The 24484-nt window shown below is 34.2% G+C and overlaps 2 protein-coding genes and 1 long non-coding RNA gene across 10 annotated transcripts; all 3 read left to right on the top strand.

Moving 5' to 3' along the window:
- Positions 1-1032: 1032 nt before the first annotated feature.
- Positions 1033-4513, top strand: LOC112942144 (uncharacterized). The gene is made up of 2 exons (XM_069288996.1): positions 1033-3489; positions 3571-4513. Exon 1 carries the CDS (start codon positions 1049-1051, stop codon positions 2546-2548), a length of 1500 nt encoding a protein of 499 aa, XP_069145097.1. The 5' UTR covers positions 1033-1048; the 3' UTR covers positions 2549-3489; positions 3571-4513.
- Positions 4514-8984: 4471 nt separating this feature from the next.
- Positions 8985-20488, top strand: LOC101265471 (TSL-kinase interacting protein 1). 8 transcript variants are annotated; one of them, XM_010327674.4, is made up of 15 exons: positions 9036-9225; positions 14243-14298; positions 14419-14736; positions 14854-14936; positions 15046-15093; positions 15214-15323; positions 15789-15873; positions 15976-16249; positions 16812-16946; positions 17045-17196; positions 17295-17533; positions 17619-17949; positions 19176-19583; positions 19658-19789; positions 19908-20488. In XM_010327674.4, exons 2-15 carry the CDS (start codon positions 14280-14282, stop codon positions 20124-20126), a joined length of 2553 nt encoding a protein of 850 aa, XP_010325976.2. In that variant the 5' UTR covers positions 9036-9225; positions 14243-14279; the 3' UTR covers positions 20127-20488. The 8 variants fall into 8 exon arrangements, with proteins under 8 accessions (XP_069145095.1, XP_010325978.1, XP_004246638.1 ...); XM_010327673.4 differs by having other exon boundaries at positions 19164-19583; XM_069288994.1 differs by lacking the exon at positions 14243-14298 and having other exon boundaries at positions 8985-9225.
- A 1620-nt stretch (positions 20489-22108) lies between these two features.
- Positions 22109-23864, top strand: LOC104649081 (uncharacterized). The gene is made up of 2 exons (XR_743076.4): positions 22109-22616; positions 23524-23864. It is a non-coding gene; the product is annotated as an uncharacterized lncRNA (long non-coding RNA).
- The last annotated feature ends 620 nt before the right edge of the window (positions 23865-24484 follow it).

The following is a 24484-nucleotide window of genomic DNA, read 5'->3' as shown; positions in this document are numbered from 1 at the left end:
TGAAATCAAAAAGAATTTTTTATATCTTTTTTTATTTCTATATATATGTAATATTAAAGAACAGCTAAATTAAAATAGTTTGTCAAATTTAAAGTTTCAAAGCATTGTTAATAAAGAAATGTTTATCTTACTTCAACTCAAAAAAAAAATCATATTTTTTAATAGTATTATTTTATCGATATACCAATAAAAATTAACGATGGATATATGTGATATTAAGTAAAACTTTTATGTTAAATTAAGTCCCTCCATCATAAAACAACTTTCATCTTATATATATATATATACTTCTTATTTTATAGAATTTTTTTATATATGTATATTGTTAAAGGTATTTTTAATTTTTCATTTATATATTTGCATATGGTTAATCATATGATCAAGTTTTTAAATGGTACTTTATAAAAAGGCTAAATACATACGCAGGTCCCTAAAGTTGTTCGCGCTTTTCTCCCAGGTACCTCAACTAACCAAGATTCCTATAAAATCCTTTAACCCCAATAATTTGATCCTTTTAAATATTTTTGGCTGATGTGGAGCCAAATTTCAATAATTTTTTTTGGTAATTAGGCGCGTGAGATGAACCTTCCCCACGTGGAAATTTTGACCAATACAATCCAACCAAATTACACGTCAGTGCCACATATTATATCATCAAACCTAAAAATCAATTTTCTCCCAAATCACTTTTAACCCGTTTCTAAACGAGAAAACCCTAAGAATCTCTCATTTTCAATTACTTTTACAGCTGAAATTCTTACATTTTATAGTGATTTCGAGTGTTTTGTTGAAGGAATCATCGAAGATTGCAGACGATTTTGGAGTTCATTCGCGATTTTCGAGTTAACGAGTGTCAGGTAAGTGACGAGCATGTTGTTGTGGTTGTGTGTTTTTAATATATGTGTTTATCCTGTGTTTATTATTGATATATACTGGGTTTTAGTATCAATGTGGTGGTTGTTGTTAATATCTAGATAAAGCTAGGGTTTTTTGGTTTTTATTGTTCATAACTGTCAGAAAAATTTGGAGCCTTGTTTCAGGGAATCTTATGGACGCCATTATTATAACTCGTTTTCATCATGGTGGTAAGTTTATTCAGGACAAAACTGGAATTACTTATAAAGGGGAAGCCGAGGTGGAATATGTTAATATCGACAAAGACCACTTCTCAATAATCGAGTTACTTTTTTACACTAAACAATTGGGGTATATTACTGTTGGTGGGTTCTGTGTTAAAGACCCCACAAAAAATGACTTTATTGAGGTGGACACTGATTTAACATTAGTAAATCTCATCAAAGACCTAAAAGATGGTGACTTTTTAGACATTTATGTAAAGTATGTGGTGGATGATTTAGAAGTGGTCACAACAGGTTTGCTTTGTGGGTCTGTCGTTGAAGAAGACTTAGAAGATATAAATGTGACTGCAAGTGAAGGGTTAAATCATGAGGCTGAATCTGAAAATGTTAATGTGGAAGTTGAGCCAGGAGATATATCAGATCTAGATGTGGAATGGACTGAATCAAATGAAGAAAGTAGTGATGACTCTCAAGAGGATGCTATTCCTGATGTGGATGACTCTGAGGTTGATGAAGAATTAAGATCTCTTAGAAATGAAAGGAGAAACAAAGTGAAAAAGAAAAAACCTACTCAAACTGAGGAAATAAAGCTTGGAACAGCTGGTGTTGATAGAGGCTTTGAAGACATAGGAAGGAATAAGGCTGCTAGATACACTGGAAGACTAGGGGGTGATGAGCAATATATAGATAGCTCAGAATTGGACAGTGAAGACAGTAGGGTTGAATTGGATTCAGAATTTGTGAAGGGTGTTGATTTACCAAGAAGAAGAAAAAGTAAAAAGGTAAGATTTGATCCTGATTGTGTTGTAGCAATTTTTGAGCTTGGTATGGTGTTTGAAAGTGCTGAACAATTTAGAAAAGCTATTGCAGACTATTCTTGTCAATATAAAACTAGGTTAAAATTGAAGCCTAATGACAAAAAAAGAGTTAGAGTTAAATGTGAGGACAAGAAATGTAAATGGTTGCTGTTTGCTAGTATAGATAAAGATTCTGGTGATTTTGTTGTCAAAAATTATTATCCTGTGCATGTATGTCCTCAATCGACCAAGAACAAGTTGTGTACATCTAAGTTTGTTGCAGAAAAGTTCAAGGATGAAATAACCTGTCAACCATATATAAGATTATGGGAAATTCAGGAATTAGTGAGAAAAAAATTGAAGAGGGGGTGGTTGGAAGGATGCAGAAAAATTATTGGTTTTGATGGATGTTTTCTGAAGGGTTCTTGCAAGGGAGAATTGTTGGTTGCTGTTGGTAGAAATGGAAATCAACAGATGTTTCCAATCGCATGGGCTGTTGTTGACACAGAGACAAAACATAGTTGGAGTTTTTTTCTAAAGTACTTGATAGAAGATCTGAACTTAGGCAGAGGACATGGACTGACTGTTATGTCAGATATGCAGAAGGTTAGATGGTTTTTGCATTGTATCTTGTTCTATTATTCTTTTTCTTGTGTTGCTAATACTTTTTAATGTTTGTGCTACAACTGCTTACATAGGGCCTTGTACCAGCTTTATGTGAGTTGCTACCAGATAGTGAGCAGAGAAGGTGTGCTAGACATATCTGGTCCAACTGGCATCAATTATGGAGTGGTGAAGAAAGAAGGAAACGGTTCTGGAGATGTGCTAAGTCAAGTTTTGAAATGAAATTTGAAGATCAGATGGATAAACTCAACAAATTAGGTAATAAAATTTGTGAGGACTTGTTGCATTATGAAAAAACTACTTGGTGCAAAGCATATTTTAAAGAGCATTCTAAGTGTGACATTGTTGAAAACAATATGTGTGAAACTTTTAATTCTTGGATACTAGTTGCTAGACATAAGGCTATCATAACTATGCCAGAGGAGATTAGGCACAAGATAATGGACAGAAATATTGCAATGAGGCAATTTGCTGAAACTTGGATCTCAGATATCTCTCCTATGGCTAGACTAGTACTAGAAGAGAACAAAGATCTTGCTAGATTTTGTGAAGTTAGATTCAATGGTGATATTGGGTAAGAAATCTTAGATGGTCAATACAGACATATTGTTGATATAAGAAAGAAGACATGTACATGTAGAACATGGCAATTGAGGGGCATACCATGTCAACATGCTGTGCTTGCATATCAGCACAAAGGCATAGAACCTGAACATGAAGTGGTACATTGGTATAGGAAAGAGACTTTTTTGAAGGCTTATAATCATTTTCTACAGCCAATACCAAACATGAAAATGTGGCCTCACACTAGTGGTGTAGTGATTGAACCTCCTGAACCAAAAGTCATGCCTGGTAGGCCACCAAAGTGCAGAAGAAAGGCAAAGAATGAGCCTAGAAAAAAGTATGGAAAGTTATCCAAAAGAGGAGTAAAAATGACATGTTCACTGTGTCATCAAGTAGGCCACAACAAAAAATCTTGTCCAACATTGGTAAGTTATTATTCTCTTCTAATACATTTACAATAAGTTTCAATTATTTACAATAATTAATTATTATTACTGTATTAATAGGCTGAAATGGGACAAACTGGAGGCTACCCAAACAGGAAACCAAGCTCAAGCCAACCATCACTGTCTAGCCAACCATCAAGCTCAAGCCAGCCACCATTGTCTAGCCAACCATCAAGCTCAAGCCAGCCACCACTTTTTAGCCAACCACCAAGCTCAAGTCAGCCACCACTTTTTAGTAGACCATCAAGCTCAAGTCAGCCACCAGTATTCAATCATCAAGGCAGTTCTATGTGTTTTGATTCTTCAGCTGTTAGAACAGAGCAACAACCTGCTAAAAGCAGAGGCACATGCAGAGGTAGAGGCACTGGGAGAGGCACTGGGAGAGGTACTGACAGAGGAACTGGTAGAGGCACTGGAGAGGTACTGGCACTGCCAGTGAAATTGGAAGAGGCAGTGTTTTCAACATTGGAGGTGTATCAAGTCAGCAACCTGATCAACCAAGGACTGTGGAAGCTTCAATATCAACAGGAAGACAAAAAAGGACCAAGACTATAGGATTTGGCATCTATACAAATGCAAGTGGTAGTCAAACCTTTAATGTAAGTGTATACATAATTTTGTTCATTTCTTACTCTACTATATAAAGTCTCATTTGAAGATATTTCCATGCAGCCTGGTACTTCAGGAGAAAAATTTATCAATTCGAGAGTTTATAAGGATGCATCTCCAACAAATATTGATATTGGTTATAAGCCTCGAGGACTCAGGTGGAATGGTGGAGATGCTGTCACTGGTTCACAGTTACAACGTATCACTCAGTCAAGGAAAAACAAGCGTGGAACATCTAGTGCACCAAAGAATGCCTAATTTATGTATTTATGTAGACTAGTCACTTTTTGGTTGTGTAATTAGCAGCAGAAATTTGTATTGACTGCTTTAAAACTTGGAGCTCACTAGAGCAAATTAATGGCATGAATGATCAATTTTAACTGCTTTTGAGACACAAATTATCTTCATTCCTTCAATTAGATCATTACAATAAAAACACAAGGCATTTACAGTAGAAAAATCGATCTAAATTGTCCATAAAGAACACTAGAATCTACCATACATACTTTTATGAAGGAATCTAATAGAAGACAAATGAATCAACTAAGATTATTTTTTACACAAATCCAAGTAGCCAATATCACCCCTACGATGATGCATATTATCCATACTTTTCTTGATCGATTCCTCTCCAATTCATATGTTTTGACTCTTTTCAACAAACCCCATATCACCCTCCTAGCTTGAGCAGGCATTTCATCATCATACCATCGAAAATATCCACATCCACCTCGTGCCTACAAAATTAAAGAAAAAAATTGAATTATAAATAAGGTGATTCTTTACTATATTGGACAAAAAAATGAATTTGATTTACCTTTGAAGTTTTGCAACAAAGGAACCTACGTCCAGGATTGGATTGCGTCCATGAGGTCTTCATTTCCACAACAATCCCACATTGACATAGTACTTTCGCAGTTGAAGAAGAAGAAATCGATGAAGAAGATTAATTCGACATTGGAACTTAATGATTAAGAAGAAATCAATGAAAAAGAGATATAAGAGGAGAAATAATGATGAAGAGAAACAAAAGAGGAGAAATAAGGGATGAAGAGAAACAAAAGAGGAGAAATAATGGAAGAATGGGAGAAATTAGGGTTAAAAGGGGGAAGAAGATCGTTGGTGGGTAGTTGAAGATCCACATCAGCACTTTTAAAGCGTCTGCACGCGCTTACAGGACGTGAGATCACGTTTGGCTCCACATCAGCCAAAAATATTTAAAAGGATCAAATTATTGGGGTTAAAGGATTTAATAGGAATCTTGGTTAGTTGAGGTACCTGGGAGAAAAGCGCGAACAACTTTAGGGACCTGCGTATGTATTTGGCCTTATAAAAAATTTCCAAAAATACCAGTCTTCCTTGAAAAATATCAAATTTGTCCTCAATCTTAACCACCTATTGCAAAGCCATTTTAGGTTATTCAATTTTAATTTTTGCTTTACATATATGTACCCATTGTATAAATATAATAGGTTGATTTAGTTCTAAAAAATAATTTTTTTATTTGAGTATTTTTCAAACTTTTGCATAGTTGCTCTAACTTTGTTTTTCAAAGGAGGATATAACATTGAATTTTTTTTTGAGAAAATTACGCGGTTAAGCAAACTTATACTATTTAATTACTATCATAGTTTCATCACTCAATTCTATTATGTTTAGATTGCATATCTATAATGATCTAGTTGGTTATTTTTGGAGATTTTCATAAATTTATAGTTTTACCCATTTTGATGTTGATCTTGAGTCATTTCTGATTAAGTTTTGGAAGTTTATTTCGAGATTCGAGTAAAAAGTTGTGAATTTTGTAAGGCTTGAATCTGAAAAGGCTAAAGTTTGCTTAAAAGTGATATTTTATGTCTTTTGAAGTTTTGAATGTCGAAATAAAATTTTGTCGATTTCATTAGTCCCGAAATGTAAAAATTGATCTACATAAATTGTTGATTTCATATTCAGAGTCTTTTTGAGTATTTGAGGTCCTAAGTTGGAAATTATTGAGATTTTAGTATTTGGGTTGACTTAGGTCAATATTCATAATTTAGATGTTTGAATCAAAATTTTGAGAATCTGTTGGATGATTTTAGTCTAGAGTGAAATCCTGAGTTTGATTTGACCTTTTTAGGCGTTATGTTTATTTCTTGTGACTTTCACGAATCTCAGATCAAGAAGACTGAAAAGTTATTTCGATAGTTCTATTAAGTCAAGAACATCGAGTTTAATCAATTACCATTTATGATTTGTGTGTACGGGGTTATGAAAGAATCCCGAAGATCTTTTCGATGAGTTTTTAATTGACTATTTTTCTAGTGTATGTATGCACCGCTTTAACAAGCGATGGTGATTGCTTTTTTGGTGTATGTGTGCACCGCTTTAATGAGCAATGGCTCGCGTAAGTGAAGCCATTGTCGCGTTTACAAGGGGTCGGGTCACATGACCTTGTGTATTGTAGCACTGTTAGATCGGGTTGAATTCTATGCAGGTTGTGATTGGAGAAGGTTCAATTGGGACGAAAAGAGTGCTTAATTTCTATCTACTTTTGCTTTGTTTAGTAGGTTGTTTTCTGGCCGTATTGTTTGGTATTCATTCTTTGCTTCTACACTTGCGTATATTCCTAGTTCAGACCCATGTGATCTTCTTCTTCTATTATTGAGACTTGTGGAAGGACTTTGAGAGGTAAGTGGGCTTCTTGTTCTTTTTACTTTACGTTTTGTTCTATCCGAGAAACAAAGACTTTGAGACTTGTAATTATCTTTTGAATTCGGTATTATTATATTATTTATTTGTACATATGACAATCAAATTTTGAAATTATTTTAAAATTAATAAGTTTTCTACTTTTATTTTATTCTTATTTTACTTTTTGTATTTCTTCGTTTCATTGAGTTTGAGTGATTATATACTTTCACTATAAAAAATGAATTTATTCACTACTTGGAATGTATAGTAAACTCTCACAATGAAATGTATATTCCACTTACGGCATATTGATGCCATCTCACTGCCACATCAAATATCATGTCAAATTTCAATATTTTTTTTTCATGACACCATCGCGGAACCACTAATATTGTCATCATATTAGTACCAAATATTTGTATTTCATCATAAAAATCTTTTTTTTTTAGTACAACATGACAATATGAAATAACTGAGCAAAATTTCTCTTGAACAAACCGTTTTACGTTCACCATCATAAAAAAAAAAAAAAGTAATTTCCCAACAAATCTAAAACAAAGAAAAAATGGAAAAGAAAATAAAAACAAAACAAATAGAGTTTTCTCTTCAAGTACTCAAAGGTAAAAAATACTTTAAGCTTTGCAAAGCTCCAATTTCACCACACCAACCACAAATTTTACCATCTATGTATAATAAATAATTCATCAAAATCACACTATCACCTTTATTCCCATAAAAATTATAAAAATCCACCACAAAATTCAATATTTACCTATATATCCATCAACATATTTTATTTTTTAAACTAATCATCAATTTTATTAACTATCGTTAAAATCAAAATAATATATCAAACATAATAAAATAGTAAAATCAAATATTCATTAAAATAAAATACACGTGCAAATGCATAACTTAAAGTAATAATCAAAATAATGTTGTGTTAATACACCAAAAGTCTATTGATCTTCCATTTTAAAATGATATATAATCTAATATTTCTATATAAAAATATTAGGATAATAATTTAATGGTCGTTACATTTCTAATAAATATAAAGTCCCTAAATAAGACACTATCATGGATCATTAGATATGAGAGATAAGTTATAACAATCTCAAAATAAAATGCATAATTATTTTATCATGTTATTTAGAGATATTAATTAATTATGAGATTACTTATTCATATTAAATTACAAGGATATGACATATTATCCCATATATATTGCAAGAATATATTCCAACCTACTCAACAATTTTTTCTATCACATCTCCAATATCAAAAGATTGATATTTGTTTTATTGTATTGTTCGTTTAAATATAATATTTGGTATGATTTTGATTTAAAATTTATCATATCATATGTTATAATACGTCGAAAATGTTTAATTTGTGAATGATTGGACAGAGTCTTTCGCCTTAGGCGCGATAACTTCACTATTTATCTGTATTATCTTAGAAAAGCGTAGAAACTATTCCTTTATCCTGACTCAGCTTCTTTCTCCAATACAGGAAATCTAACAATTCCTATTCTTACTAACGCTTCGTCCAGACTAGGGAAAGGTAGGCAAGTAAGAGGCGGATCTAAGGCTTCTTCGACTTCTTATTCATAGTTGAGAATTGAGATATTCCCAATCTTCACCATGATCACGTTGTTATCCGAGTATTACCTCTGATTCATTTTATGTGATACCCTTTTCTTTTGAATCTATCCCAAAAAAAAATATTACTTTTCTAATTAGAAACAATTTAACTTTAAAATATTCTTTTACCTTTAATAAAATATTTTTCAACCACACAGTGACACAAATATTTATAGATTGTTTTAAATTACAAGTTTTAAAAAGTTTTCTTTATTTTATACACCATGCCAAGTCAAATAGGTTCCACATAAAATTAGATTGAGAAAACAGTTATTATTTAATAATTTCATTTTTATCCTTTATTTATTTTTTATAGTAACTTTATCTCATAGCAAATTTTGCTTAAATTATATATGAGCAATATTATGAAATGATCGAATACGATACAATCTATTCAAACATTATAATCATTAAAAATATCACGATGAAACAATGGAGTAGATTCAATCTATTCGTAACATTATAATCATCAAAATAATATAATATAATATGATACAATAAATTATAAAATATTTTATAAATGTATTTATTCTTCGACATGAATTTAGAATTAGTCGGACCTAATAAAAATACCGTAATCACAATTGAAGGGGAGATTTTCATGTGTAATTTTCCTCATATTGTACTTTTTTTGTTCCTCTCTTTTTCCTTTCCTTTTCAATTTCCTCTCTGACCAATTGAATCCATTCGTAATTCCAATCTACTTTCCTCTTTCCACCTGCTGCTTCCTGCCGGTGCCGACTTGCCGCTTGGATTTCCGATGGTGTTCTTCTCCGGTTGATTCACGGTAACTATCTAACTTACCGTACTCGGAAACCGACCTGAATTCCGCGATTTTTCTCTAATTTTTCTTGTTTTATTTGTTCAATATTTGGATTGAAGAGGTTTAGTTTGATTATATGTTGCTGATTACTATGGATATAGAATTATATAGTGCATTCTTCCTCAGGAAGCTTGTATGTGGTCCATAGAAATTCGAAATTGGTGATTTTAGACATTTTCTATATTCAATTTTAGTAATTGAAGCACCATATCTGGTTAGTTTTAGTACTTCAGATCTTTTTTTTGTGTTGATTTATTGTCCGTTTGATGAGCTGATGTGTTAATGATAAAATTTGCTTGATTTTTGATGGATATAATCATATAACCAAGACTACAAAGAACAATGTAATGGAAGAACCAATAAATCTAGCTATTGTAAGCATAAAAAATATTAAGTTAAACTGAATATGTTGCCAATCTTTTAGTTTTTGGACGAAAATGTATTAGGGAAGTGTGTAATTAGAGAACTATAAGCATGACATATGGATGAGAATGTCGTGGAGCTTTAGTTTTTCTTAAAACCGAGCACGAGAAAGTAATAGCTATTTGATATTCCCCTTTGAATCTCATGAATTAGGTGTGGACTATAGTAATAACTCCAAAAACCTTTTGCCTTGGATTCTCTCACTACACATCCCGTTATGACGTCTAGTGGGATTGAAAACTTGTCTATTTGAGCAATGAATTAAGACGCTTAAAGAATAGTAACTTTACAATCTTCTAACGTGGAAGGCTGAACGCAATTACTCCCTTTGTTCCATTGCGCGTGACTTTTTTTTTTTTTTTTTAAGTTTGTTCCATATAATGGTACTTTTTTATTTTTAGAAACAATTTAGTTTTGAATTTTCCATTTTATGCTTAATGACTTATAGCCAGAAAAGTGTCATCGCATCCTTGAGATGACAAGTTCCTAACAGAGGAATTAGTTATGATAAGCTCAAAGCCTTATTGATCACAGTGTCATCCAACACGTGTTCGGTGATCAACCTTAAAAGCTAGCTTATGAGGTGAGTATAAGGAGACAAACAACTCATCCCTCCATAGATGTCAATGTCTGACAATTGGCCCAACTGCATAGATGGTCGGTTCTTGTGCTGGTGGGAGGAAACAAGTAGCTGGTAGAATTTTGAGGTGCACACATGCTTAATCAGACATCGCCGTCATTAAAAGTAACATAAAAATCAAGTACCTAAAGCTTCTTAAAAGATGTAATTAAATTATATTTAAGTGAAATTAGTGAAGTAAAGATCTTGAAATTAAGTTCAAAAACCAATTTAAAATTTTGATTTTGACACAGAATTGCAGTCCAGTTTCTAATTCAATTACTATTACTAGTATTGATCGCTAAATATTTTGTCCTAAAATGTAGGAAATTCATAAATAATGTTCCCTCAACAATTAGTTTATTTTCTAATTGTGTTTGTTGTTTTCTGAACAATTGAATCGAGGCTTTGGAGGAGAATTTCCATTTAATCTTGTGAACGAAATTGGTAAAAGAGATACAAACGGAGAGGAATAATAACCATAACCAATTAATGAGAGAACAACGGAACAATCAAGAACCCGAATAGAGACTCCCCAAAATGATGGGGAAGAGAGCGGCCACTAAACAGTTTCTTTAGAAAAGCCACCTGCCCCAAAATCATGTATTAAGATAACCATTCTTTCCTTCTATATTTTATCGGTAATGAGGTGTCTCACAGTCTTTTTCAAGCGTTAGAGGGTATTGAGAAGGAAGTAGAGATCCCTTTAAAAGCCATAAGCCAGCATATCTTTCTTACATATTCAAAGATGGGCAGATGAGACCCTGTTGAGATTCATTCCTCGAATAATCTAGGAGCGAATAGGACTTATGGAATGACAACTAAATATCGTTTAAAAAGGTTACACTAGAAGTCATGATCATTTCTATCTGATCTTCTATATAACATCTACTTCTCTTCGAACATCTTGTTTTCCTTTCTTTCCACATTGTCACCCTCCTAGAATAGAGACACATGTGATGATGCATATGCTTTAGCCCTTAGCGCCTTGATACCTACACTTAGGTGCTGGCTAAGTGAAGTGTAGCGTATAACCTAAATTCATCTAGCTTCAGAACTTGAGCATGCTTAAATGAGCCTTTTACTCTATTGGTTCCTGCAATCTTTTCATGAAATGTAGGGGAATGCGGTCCCTTTGCAAATCTTGCTATGTAAATAGCAGAATCTTCTTAGGTGCTTCTAATCAACAATTCTTACTTAGAAAAAAACAAATGACATATAAGCCTCAGATATGAAGTGATCCAAAACTTCTTAGGTCTCGAGGAAAGATAATTTGGCTAGTGCTCTAGGGTCAGAAAGCAGTTAGACAAAATCAGAAGGAAGTTGGAGAAGTCAATAGCTGGAAACATCAATACCATTTGATAAAAGGGATGAAGTGGTAAGATAGTTGAAAAATGAGGCATTTGTAAGAAAGGATCATGCATATGAAGATTCAAAATAGAAGTCTTCTATAGAAATGGCTATAGAGGTTTAACCACTAAGAAGATCGTTTTGTGGGAAAAGGTTGCAAATGCAAAGTAGTCATAGAAGATCACTGGTGCACTAAAATTGTTTCTCTACTTGTAGGGTGGAGCATTGGAAAGATATTTTAAATGTTTTGGGAGCAAATTAAAAGAATTATATATGTTGAAATATGGGGATTGTCTGTAGATACAAGTTTTTCGCACCATCAATAACTTGATCTCACTGTTTGTGGGAATAGTTACTAACCCTTTCAACTGTGCTTCATGTTCTGAAGCTAACATAGCACAGTGCTAAATAACCATATTGGACATCAAATAACTGTTATGAGTGGAAGTATGACAGCTTAATTCATCTATGAGGAAATTGGGAGGAGAAATGGTTGCAAGGCTTCATTCCATGAGGCGGAAAAGTAATGTTAAATGTTTCTTTTTCCGTGAAGGCATGTTCTGGCAGAACAAAAGGACCATGACATTGCTATTGCTTTGAAACTGTTAGAGTGGGTAGAAATCCCACATTGGTTGGGGAATGAACTGTGGTCTCCTTATATGGATTTGGGCAATCCACCCTTCATGAGCTAGCTTTTGGGGTTGAGTTAGGCCTATGTGTCATATCTTTACATGATATCGGAGTTAGGTCGGGGGGCCGGGGGGGGGGTGTTATATGGGTAAAAGTTTCACATTGGTTGGGGAATGGAATGGTGCTCTCTTACATGGACTTGGCCATCCCCTCCCTCATGAATCATGAGCTAGCTTTTGAGGTTGAGTTAGGCCTAGGTGCCATGAGCTAATGAAGTATGCTTAGCGGCTTTGGCTTTCGGTTCGTAGGAGATCCTAACCATGGATCGTTACACTTTGATTCGAGTCAACACAGTATGTGTTACCATGTAATCTTTTGGCTTCATCTTGGTACATATTATGGGGTTAGTGTGTGGAGATCAATTAGAGTACTCTGGTCTTTTACGAAGAACCACACCGATATTAAAGTAGGAAATGGTTACAAAGCATTTCTTTTGGGAGGATAAGTGGCTGAGATCAGATAGTTTAAAAGGGTTTGTTCGCTGAATTGGCTGGTATGGCAGTACAATCGTAAGTGAGAGTGGCTGACATTTGGACACAACAAGGATGGGACATTCAATTCAGGAGGAACTTCATTGACTGGGAAATTGATTTTGTCATTGAGTTTCTCGGAATGTTGGAGGAGTTTAAAGGTACTAGAAGAAGCAGATAGATTGTGATGGAAATTATATAGCAAGGGCATATTCAAGGTGACTTTGCTTACAAGTTTTTGAACCAAGGAAACCAACAGACACCATGGAAGCATATATGGAAGACCAAAATCCCCTTCAAAGTTGTCTGTTTTACTTGGTTATTGGCAAGAGAGGTTGTTTTGACACAAGAGAAACTCAGGAAGAGAAAATTCTAATTATGTTCCAGATGTTACCGCTGAGGTGAAGATGTTGAGATAGTTAGTCATCTATTTCTAAAATGCAGGATAACTACACAACTATGGAGGATTTCTCTTAGCCTTAGGGGCACTAGGTGGGTCATGCCTAACAAAATAACTCACTTGTTATATTGTTGGGAGGAAGCAAGAGTAGGAGCTGCAAACAGAGACAGATGGAGAATTGTCCCTGCTTGCATCTAGTGGACAATATGGAAGGAAAGGAATTCAAGATGTTTTGAGAGAGAAAATTGTGATCTACAAATGGTCAAACTAAATTGCATTAGACTTTTTTGTTTCTGGTGCAAGCAAACATACTTAGAGGATACTGACTCAATTATAGACATCCTAGGATCTTGTTAGGATTGTGAGTCAGTTTTTCAGTTTTCAAATTTTGTTGTAAATATGGTTTCAGTGCAACACATGTATTGAGTCGTCAATATATACAAATGTTACCTTCTTCTAAAAATAAAATAAAAATGAAAACGGCACCTCTGTTAGTTTCTATAAATAATTTGTGACTTAACTTGGCATAACAATAATATAAATAATTTGTTACTTTGTTGCTACCTTTCCTTCTAGTCCTTTATGCAGTCGAGCTTTTATTCTCATAATGAACTAGTTTTCTAAATAAAAGCAATTTTAATTTTACTTGCTCTTCTCTAGAGATCTTTTTCTGTGCTCATGTCTGCATGCACATAGAGATATTTTGTAAGGACACATATGCACATACATATGTATAAAGTTTAGGTTATGAACCAATATGATTTAAACTTTGTTGCAAATTGTCCCAGTATGCATTGTAGATTTGTGAATATTTCTTAAATATTTTAAGGAACACTTCTGATAGGTTGTTGAAGTATTCAAAATGTATGATGGAGGACAATTAAAAGAAAAACTTGTGGGTATTTGTCATTTGGTACTCTTTTTTCATGCATGATAAACTTTTCTAGATCTCTATTATATTGTAGTTCCAAATTATTTTTAGTTGCTTCAGTTTTTTTGTAAGTTTCTATAATATTGTATCCCATGCAGGTTCTTTAATAATGGTGGTGCTTGTGAGCATGTGCTAATGCATGGATCTTTAAAGAGTAGTATTTTGATATATAAGAGTCGATGTTATTTCCTTTTCTGCAAGTCTGACTATACGTGACAATCAATCTTAAATTTCTCTGTTTGAATATTGTGTGGTTTTTTATTTGCTTTTCTAGGTACTTTTTTATCTTTTGGAGGTTTGAGAAGTACCTTCTGGTGTTTGCAGTTGAAAATAGAATGCAAAGCTAATACTTCGGATGACTTCAACATGCAAATGGTACAACAGGTCTCCTTAGAGCGTGACACATGCCTCCATCCCGAGACTTTTATGGGCAAGGATGGGCTTTCTGGTGTAACACAACACCCTGCAGTGGCACTGTCAGTGATACCCTCAAATGATCATCTTGCTTCACAGCAGTCTGTGCTGACACATGATCATGCAGTGACACAGCTGGTACCATCCTCCCAAGACCATGTCATGCTTCAGCTGCCAGGTACGTCGTAGAAATAGAAATAAATGCTATATCTTGGCTGTTTTACACTTAATCGTTCTCTAGTTGTGGAAGGTTAACTTGTCATTTTTTCTGCTGGGATATTAATTACTAATGCAGCCAAAAGACAGCCACGTCAATGGGCTGCATGGACACGTCAGGAGGAAGAAAGCTTTTTCTCTGCACTGCGACAAGTTGGGAAGGTAATTCACTATTTTGGTGTTATATACAGGCATAAAGCTGGCTTCCTCTTTTGTTTTATTTTTCTTGTGGGATCAATACTTACTGTGGTTGCGGCACTTTCTTTTTCAGAATTTTGAGAAAATTACTAGTCGCGTGCAGAGCAAAAACAAGGATCAGGTGATATATGGCAAGATGTATTTATTTATTTACTTATCCACATATCTTTTCTTCTACGCTTTTTGCTTCACTTATCTTTTTTTTTTTTTTTTGAACATATCTATTCCTTTGATTTGGCAGGTCAGACATTATTATTATCGTCTAGTGAGGCGTATGAACAAGTTGTTGGGTCCAGAACTTTGTCTTGATGCCAAAAATTCCAAGGATACTAATGCTGCAATGTTGCGATGGTATGTGGTAGCCGTTATTTAGTCATTGATCTCTCTCACGGTTGTTTCAAACTGATGAAACTATTGGCTTGAAATTTTTTGTGCTATTTCATTAGCAGCACGATCCTCTTTTGGTCCATTTTTTATGACATAGAAGCAGGGTTTGCATTAAATGTAAGGATGGTGTTGTGTGTGAAGAAATGAAGTTATGAGATCAGTGCTGTCCTTTTTTAAGCTTTTAAAATGTAGTGTTTTTTTCTGTGATAATTATGCATTAGACGCATGCTATACTTGTACGTCTTTCCTATGGTGAAGTAAACCAGCAATATATCCTATTTGCTGGTTTGGAGGAGTAAACCACGAACTTTGTCTTATTCACAACAAAATCTATTTTGTAAACTTGGAGCAAAATGTAGCTTAGTTGTGACACTTGTTCATGTTAGTAGCTCCTTCTAATGATATAGCTAAATTTGACTTTGTCTGTAGGTGGTCTTTACTGGAAAAATATAGCTGTAAAGCCTCAAAGCTTCATTTGAAACCACGGAGGTTTAAAATATTTATTGAAACTTTGGTCAGTCAAAAGCTCAACTTTTCGTCCTTTATAACACTCCATGTTTCAGCATGATTTCTTACATTTTTAGCTGGGACTGAAGTACATTATATTGTCATAAAGGAGAGTCAGCTGTTGAAAGACCGGAAAAAGAATGTAAGAAGGCGTCCTTCTCAAGGAGAAAGTAGTTCTACAGCTGCTGGATCTCCTTCAAGTCATGGCAGAGTGTCAACTAATGATAGTCGGACAGTTAAAGTGGTTCTTCTTGACAACCAGGATGTACAGAAATTTGGATCTGGAAAAGGCTCTTCTATAAAACGCCATGTCATGGGTGTCAATAGAAGCAATGCAAAAGTAGACTCTTCTGTGAAAAATGCTAGACATCGCCGAAGGACAGGTTTGTTGTTTATAAAGTTCATGAATGAATTACATTTGTTGCTTCTTTGGCTTTTATGCTTTCCCTGCATCCTTTTACAAAGCATATGTTAGAGATATACATTGCTTCATATTGGATATGTTTGGGTATAAGTGGATTTTAAAGGTCTTAGGCTACTACTCTCTTTCCATATGTTTTGAGGTGGTTACTCAGATTCTCTTACATGTAGGAAGAATTATTCATGGTATGGACTATTATATAAGAATGAGTATAGATGTTTTACTTTTACATTGGAGTATTTGTTTTGTTCTCCTTACACTACTTCTAGATGGCTATATGGCATCATAAAAATATTTGACCTACATGTCATTGCAGTGGCAAGCCAACCCATTGTCTTCCTCCCACCCTCCATACCTTAATTGAGATGTTTAGAGGAGTGTTATTAGTGATATTTCTATGACTGATATAGTCTGCCTTACTGTTTTGGCTCTTTTTCTTTTAGTTGTTCTTTTGCTATTCATTTTCTTAAATAACAAAGCTATCTCTGAGCTCAATCCTCTGTTGTATTGTCTCTGGGTTGCAGGTTCTGCATCAACAGCTGCATACAAAAGGTGGGAGAAGGCTGCAATTGCTGGAGTTTCATTGGTAGCTGATGCAGCAGAACATTTGGAACGAGCAACTATTGATAAAGATGTCGGACTGGTCCAGAATTCGCAGGGTGGGTAGTTAATTGAAGCTTTCTTGTTCCCATTAAGGGTTGTTGATTCCGTCAAATGCATCTAACTTGCAGCTATCCTTTATATGAATAACTTGCAGCTATAAATGGTTTTGAACATGTTGGCAAAAATGTGCATTCTTTGCCGACTTTATCCCAAAATCTGTTAAACGAGACTAATTTACAGAGTTGTATGAAACTCAAGCTCCAGCTGTTTCCTGTTGATGAAGGAACTAGAAGATCCCTGGAAATGGTAGGTTAAGTAAATCTCTTTGCTGTTCTGTCATTAATTGGTTATAACATCTGATGTAAAACTTATTTGCCATCACTTCTCTTTCCATTCTGTGTCAGGATAATCATAACCCTTACTTGGAGCTCACTCTAAGTAATCGAAAAAAGATGTCATCCGTTTTGGAGCATCTCAATCGTAAATGGGGAAGTTCGAGCATAGCAACTGGAGAACTGGTGCTTTTTCCTTACCATGTACAGATGGAAAACCTGGTGCAATCCCTGAGATGGACCAAAGATACCACACAGAGTGCGGCTGATGTGCATAATCTGATCGGAAGCCCTCCAGTTTTTCGTCTCAGGTCCATGTTTTACGTTTTCTTTTTTATCTTTCAGAATATTATTTCTACAATAGTCGTGGGACTGATTTATTTATCCTTCTTTTAGATATGGTTGGTTTCCAAATGCTGAGCTTGGAACACCTCTTGAACTATTGTCATCTGCCATTCCGTTTATGCAAAATATTAACCCTAACATCACAAATGAAAATAATGCGGAAATACTAGCATCATCCCCTGGTAAACTTGTACGATTTTCTAAAGAACCACTAGCTTCTAACCCAAGAATGACTGTGACATCCTCCTCAATCAAGCTGTCTGGTGAGTCAAACTTGCAAGCAAGCATGGGTCTAAATACCTACACTTATGATCATGATGGAACTCTGCCATTGAATAGAAGGGAGAATGGGGATGCAACCACAGCAGAACAAGCTGAGATGGTATTTTTTTTCTGTAGTTCCATTCTCATTCTGGCTTCATTTGCTTAATAGAAACTCAGAGAACTGGCAATTCAGTTGAATTACTTTTGGCTCTTTTACTTTCAGCTTATCCTTATGTTTGCTTTTATTGTCTGCATTTTTGAGTGATGAATAAAGTCATAGCACTCCTTTCAACGTTACCAATTTTTTCTAAGAAGGGTCATAACACACCTTTCTGAAACTTACTGAGTTGTCCTATTACATGATGAACTTCAGCAAACTTGGTTGTCAGCTTTATAGGTGAGATATGTTGAAGACCACCTCATCTTGATGATGCAATAGCTTATTAAGGAAACAATTTTAGGTACAAATTTTTAAAGAGATGGTTGGCGATTTTGTCTAAGGTAGGAATCAAAGTAAAATCTGCTGGAAAATCATGTCGAAGAGGATAAGGACTTCCATAGGAAGAAACCACCTATTTGAGGTTGCATCCCAGGAGAGGTCATTTATAAAGGAGGGCACTTATCATGAAGATATGTTGATATGATCAGGGAGCAAATTATTGACAAAATTGGTCCAAGTAGAAAACCAGCCTACTTTAAGCTCACTGCTCTAGAGGGAGTGATTGAGGGGATCTAGGAACCAAGTGTTATTCCCAATTTAGACTGGACTGATCCTCTGCTGCTGTCTTGAGAAGTTTGTCCCGTGAAAAATATTTGAGTTAATTTTTACAGTCTAATTTATTCGAAAGATTGCCCAAAGGCTAAAAGCCTGAGTAGTTGATCCGGATATCTCTAAAATGATCAGTAAAATCCCTCCTGTTAAATTACCCATTGCAGAAGGAGCACTATTAGATAATAAGAAATTGTCCCCTTCAGATCAGCCATTAAAGAACTGGTACTCAGTACCCGATTTAGTGAAACTCAAGGGATATTGTAATACATTCTTCACTTAGCTCGTTTGTGTCTGATCGGTAAATAAAGCTATCAGTTTCGAATTCATGCCAATACAATGATTGTGTAAAACATGTTTTACTTGTTGGGGAGAAATTGAAGTCCTATCTTCAAATGTTCAAGTTGAAGCAAATGGATTTTGAGGTTCTCCCTGTTTGATTCTTTTTTCTTTTGGGATGTGTGTTGAAGGGATGTTTTGGAAGGATGTTGGATTGCATATCAATGAATTAGTTGCGAGTTGCTCATTATTCTTTTCCTGAATTTTTACTTGCTTCCTATTAGCATGATATGCAGGGAAGCAAGGCCAGTGCTTTGTCGGCAGGGGATTGGGAAGATAGCCTTACCAACATAAGTGTCGGAGATCTTCTCTTTGATGCACCTGATGATGAGGAAACAGACTGTATTGACTCAGCTTTGTGCGGAAGCTCTCATTTTCTCTCACAGATGCCATTAAGCTGTGACTCGTTTGATGCAGCGATTGCTGCTCATATATATAAACATCAAAGCAAAGCTGATTCTCAGATGGCTCTTCCACCTCAAGCATCTTCCATTTGGAATGCTGAAGATACATGTGATGCTTTTGCATTCAAGAAAAATGTTGCTTTCAGTGACAAATCGCAGTGTTCATCCAGCAATGTTGGTGCAGAGAATTCCCAGCGGATTGCTCAGTCATCTTCCCTGGTATTGGATGCAGTAATCAAGGTAGAATCTCATGAAAAATCACTTTGTGCTAGTTCAATATGGAGCGTATTCATCATTTTTTATTTCTTTTGCAGGATTTGCCTGGGAACATGGAGTCCTTTAACGGTGAACCTGCTCATGATGACGCAGTGGATGAGTGTCAATCGGATGCACAGGCGTTGGATGGTTCTTCAAAGGATCTTAATGGGCTCTCTGGCATATATTGGGTAAATCTTTCCTGCCTTTCTGCTATTAGTGATGTTTGCATCATTTATATATACAGCCATATAGTGTGTCAGCTTTAAGGGCATGTGTTTACCGAGTTCATCTCTTTCAACTCTGCAGACAGACTCTTTAGGACCGCTAGAACTGGACGCTCCTTCATGTAGATATCATAGTGAAGACATAACTCTGAGTGATAGTCTTGGTGGTTTTAACCGCCTCATAGTTAACAGTCTAGATGCATTCCAAAATTGCTCGTTCTTTGGGTTGGACAAAACAGAGCCTGGATCTACTGTTGAACCTGTAAAGACTTCAGATTTGAAGATCGGCGCTGAAGTCTAAGCTTCTCGACTAAAAAACTTAGTTCGGCTAACTTTATAGGTATCTCTCAACAATCTCAAGTCCAGAATTTCGTGCATGTGTGCAACGCGCAAGTATGCATAGCACTTTAAAAGAGAAAAAAAGGTTGAAATGGGACAAAGGTTCCCTCTCTAATGTACAAAATATAACTCTTGAGAGTACTTCAGGTGTCTCTGAATGTGTGTACATTGTGTAGAATTTTATGTGCAGCACGTAAAAATGCCAAATTATTTTTGTTTTTTTTTTTAAACTCATAAATGTTGCAAAATTCTCAACTTTGGCATAACAAGGTTTGATATTGATATTATATAATCGACAACCAACACAATGTGAAAGTTTATAAATGGATACTTCAATTTTGACTGTTCTTTTCGTAGAAGTCTATACTCCATGTAATGTTTATAAACCCCATACATTACCGTCAAAGGATATGGCGCAATGGTTCCTTGTGCAAAGGTTTTGCTTTCGAATCTCAGATACAATTTTTTTTTAAAAAGTAGGGTATGCTCTTCTCTAGTGGGTTCTATGCGACATGAATTTAGATTAGTTGGGTTTAATGAGGATATTTACCTTCCATGAAATAAAGTTAGATGCAGAGTCGGAATTTAGAGAAAAAGTCTCAAATCTATTTAAGATTTGAGAAAAAAATAATATACACGTAAAAAAGATTAAGTGATATTCATTCTATTTTAGTTTGCGTAACTATTTTTCCTTTTTAGTCAGTTTTAAAAGTCTTTTTTTGTTTGTTACATATATCATATGTCTTTCAATTTTAAAACAATGTGGTTTGGAATATCACTTAAGCAATATAGGGTTATTAATAGAAACTTATAAAAGTTGTTTAGCAGTATAGTGTTGTTATTAAGAAAATTGCAAGGGTAAGGCAAATTTGATTCTTAATTTTAAAAATAGTCTATTAAAGTGCAATATTTAGCAAGATATGGTTTAAATTCTTTTAGAACAGTTACAAGAGGAAGAATACACTTTTTCATGTTAAGGTCGGGGCCGTTTAATAAAGACATTAACACTTTTTTTCGTATTGAACAAGTTCTAAATTTTTTTATGAAGAGACATAATATGACGCGTTCACGATCTTTCATTAACTAAATTTAAATCTTTTTAGGTAATTAAATTTCATGAAAAAATACATTTTTTTTTTTTTTACTAATGGGATAATTTTTTACCCCTTGACAAATTTGATGTTGAGATAATATTCAACTACCTAAATTTTATTTTTTTCTCTGAAATAATAGAAGACAATAGTTAGCCGGCAGGTGTCAATTTATTATCTACCAGAAAGTTACATTTTATTTTCTTATTATATACTTTTAGCAATCCCTCAGACTCAATCAACTAGAATTAGGTGTGCATCTATTCAAAATTTAAATTTGATTGACTTCGACCTTTACAATTTGTAATAATATTAAATATATTATATTTCAAAAATTATATATTTTAAAACATAATGCTTATTAAATTTTAGTAATTTTTTATTTAAACATTTCATATTTAAAATTAATTGATTCAATTAAGGCTTCTCATCAGAAATTTTGGTTTTTTTATATGGCGGAACTAGATGGGGTCGATATCTCAAAAGATTAGAGCATGTGACTACAAACCAATAGTGTCCAAAATGAAATTAGGTTTTCCTCTAGAGTAGAAATTTATGATTGGGATCAAATTCAATGCTCGAACTATAGACAGTTGATTAAGAGTTATTATAACAAGAATAGCTTTTAATGATAATAAATGTCTACATTAACAAAAAATATTAAAATCTTTATTGTCATTTGATTTAGTTTCGCTATAGGCTTTAGATATATTTATAAAAGGTCATTTCAGTTTGACTTTTTATTTTGACTTAAAAATAACTTTTTTAAATCAATTCAAACGGGATCTATATATAAGAGTAGCATTATCTGAAGAAGAATCAAAAAACAAGAATGGCAAAAAGCAACCAAAAACCTCATGCAATAGTAATTCCATGCCCATTTCAAGGCCACATAAACCCTAGTATTCACCTTTCACTAAAACTTGCAACAAAAGGCTTTACCATAACATTTATCAACACAAAGTATAGCCATGCCCAAATAACCAAATCACAAAAATTAGACCAAACTCATAACATATTTGCAAAATTTCAAGAACTTGGCCTTGACATACATTATCAAACAGTTTGTGATGGTTTTCCCTTAGAATTCGATCGATTTTCGGGGTCGAATACCGAGAAGTTTTGGGAAGGATTTTTACTAAATTACCCTTTTCATGTTGATGAAATTGTTGGGAAGTTAGTAGAATTGGATAGCCCTAGGCCAACTTGTTTGATTGTTGACACTTTCTATGGTTGGGGGACAACAATTGCTAATAAGTATGGACTTGTTAGTGTTTCATTCTTCACTCAACCTGCCTTGGTGTTTACTATAGACTATCATCTTGACCTTTTGCTCAAAAATGGTCATTTTGGCTAAATTGGTAAAGTTTCATTCTACCACTTTGTCTCTCTATTGTTCAGGCTCGTAAAAAAATGTTATCTTATTTGTGTCTGATATGATCCTCTATACTAGATTGGCTTTGAAAGATCTGATACACACCCTTCGACATTTTTCTAGAGTACGAGAGTAACATATATCACATGTTCATACAAAATTATTTACTTGTATTGATCAACTAACTTATAAGATAGTAGTAATTTCACTTCTTTTTTTTTTCTCTAAACAATAACACCATTTATGTACCGGAAATTTTTTGTTGGATTATTGGGTAGTGTAAAAATTCCTTACAATTAATTTGATTAAGTAAAAACAAAAATTTGAACAATCCACCTTTGCTATAACACGTTAGAATACACTGATCGTGTAAAAATACTTTACACTACGCAGGGGTATGAATAAGATTAAGATATATGAACTTTCTACGTCCTTAACCAAAGATCTAGTGTAAAAATACTTAAAAGGGATATTGGTTTCCCCTTTATTAGGGTCTACGTCGATCGAATCTCAATTAGTTGAGAAGTGCTAAATGGCCAGAAAATTTGGCCAAATTTTTTTTAAAACTATAATATCTTTTTTATTTAAAAAAAATCGATCTTTTTTTTTATTTTTTTAGTAAAAGGTATTAAAGATAAAAGGGTAAAAATGTTATAAAAAAGTAAAAATACATTAAAAAAATTTCATTTTGACCAAATTTTCTGGCCAAAAAGATTTTTCCATTCCGAATACCCTATAGTTATTATATATGAAAAAAAAAAACTTACATTATTTATGTTTAATTAACTTCATTATGATGTTGATTACTAGGCTAACTTTTGCTATTTTTTAATTTTTTTAAATGATGTTGATTACTAGGCTAACTTTTGCTACTTTTTTTTTTATTTTTTTAGATAATAGGAAGGATACCATATATTCTATACCAGGAATTTCAGCAATTGATCCAAGTGATTTACCTTCATATTTACAAACAAAAGAGACATCAACTATTCTTCATCAAATTATCTACAAAGGTTTTGAAGAAGCCAAGAAATCAGACATTATAATTTGTAACACAATACAAGAACTTGAATCCAAAGTAATTTCAATATTCCAAGAAAAAACAAAAAAACCCTTTTTTGCTATTGGTCCAATTTTTCATGATCATCAAGTCAACTCATCAAAAAATGTCAAATTTTCCAATAGTTTTTTGCCAGAGACAAATTGTTTGGAATGGCTAAACACTAAACCTAAATCCTCAGTATTATATTTTTCACTTGGTAGCTTGTTTAGTCCAAGCAAACAAGATGTTATGGAATTTGCTCAAGGAATATTGCTTAGCAAAGTGGAATATTTTATTTGGGTACTTAGACCTAATTTGGTATTTTTGACGTCGGAATCCGGATCACCCAAAAAATGGTGTGCTATAGCACACGAAAATCGTCGAAATGAGCCGTATGCTCGCTTCGGGGCTCGTTTGACCCTCCAAATGGGTCGGACAAGCCGTGATGGCCAACCGTATGCATAGACAAGGTCTTGAAGGACGTCCAGGAAAAAATTTGGCATTTTTGACGTCGGAATCCGGATCACCCAAAAAATGGCGTGCTATAGCACACCAAAATCGTCGAAATGAGGCGTATGCTCGCTTCAGGGCTCGTTTGACCCTCCAAATGGGTTGGACAAGCCGTGATGGCCAACCGTATGCATAGAAAAGTTCTTGACGGACGTCCACGAAAAAATTTGGCATTTTGTGATGTCGGAATCCGGATCACCCAATAAATGGTGTGCTATAGCACACGAAAATCGTCGAAATGAGGCGTATGCTTGCTTCGGGGCTCGTTTGACACTCCAAATGGGCCGGACAAGCCGTGATGG

Source organism: Solanum lycopersicum, chromosome 9 (assembly GCF_036512215.1).
Source record: "Solanum lycopersicum chromosome 9, SLM_r2.1".
Classification (NCBI taxonomy): domain Eukaryota; kingdom Viridiplantae; phylum Streptophyta; class Magnoliopsida; order Solanales; family Solanaceae; genus Solanum; species Solanum lycopersicum.
This window is presented reverse-complemented; position numbering and strand designations above follow the sequence as displayed.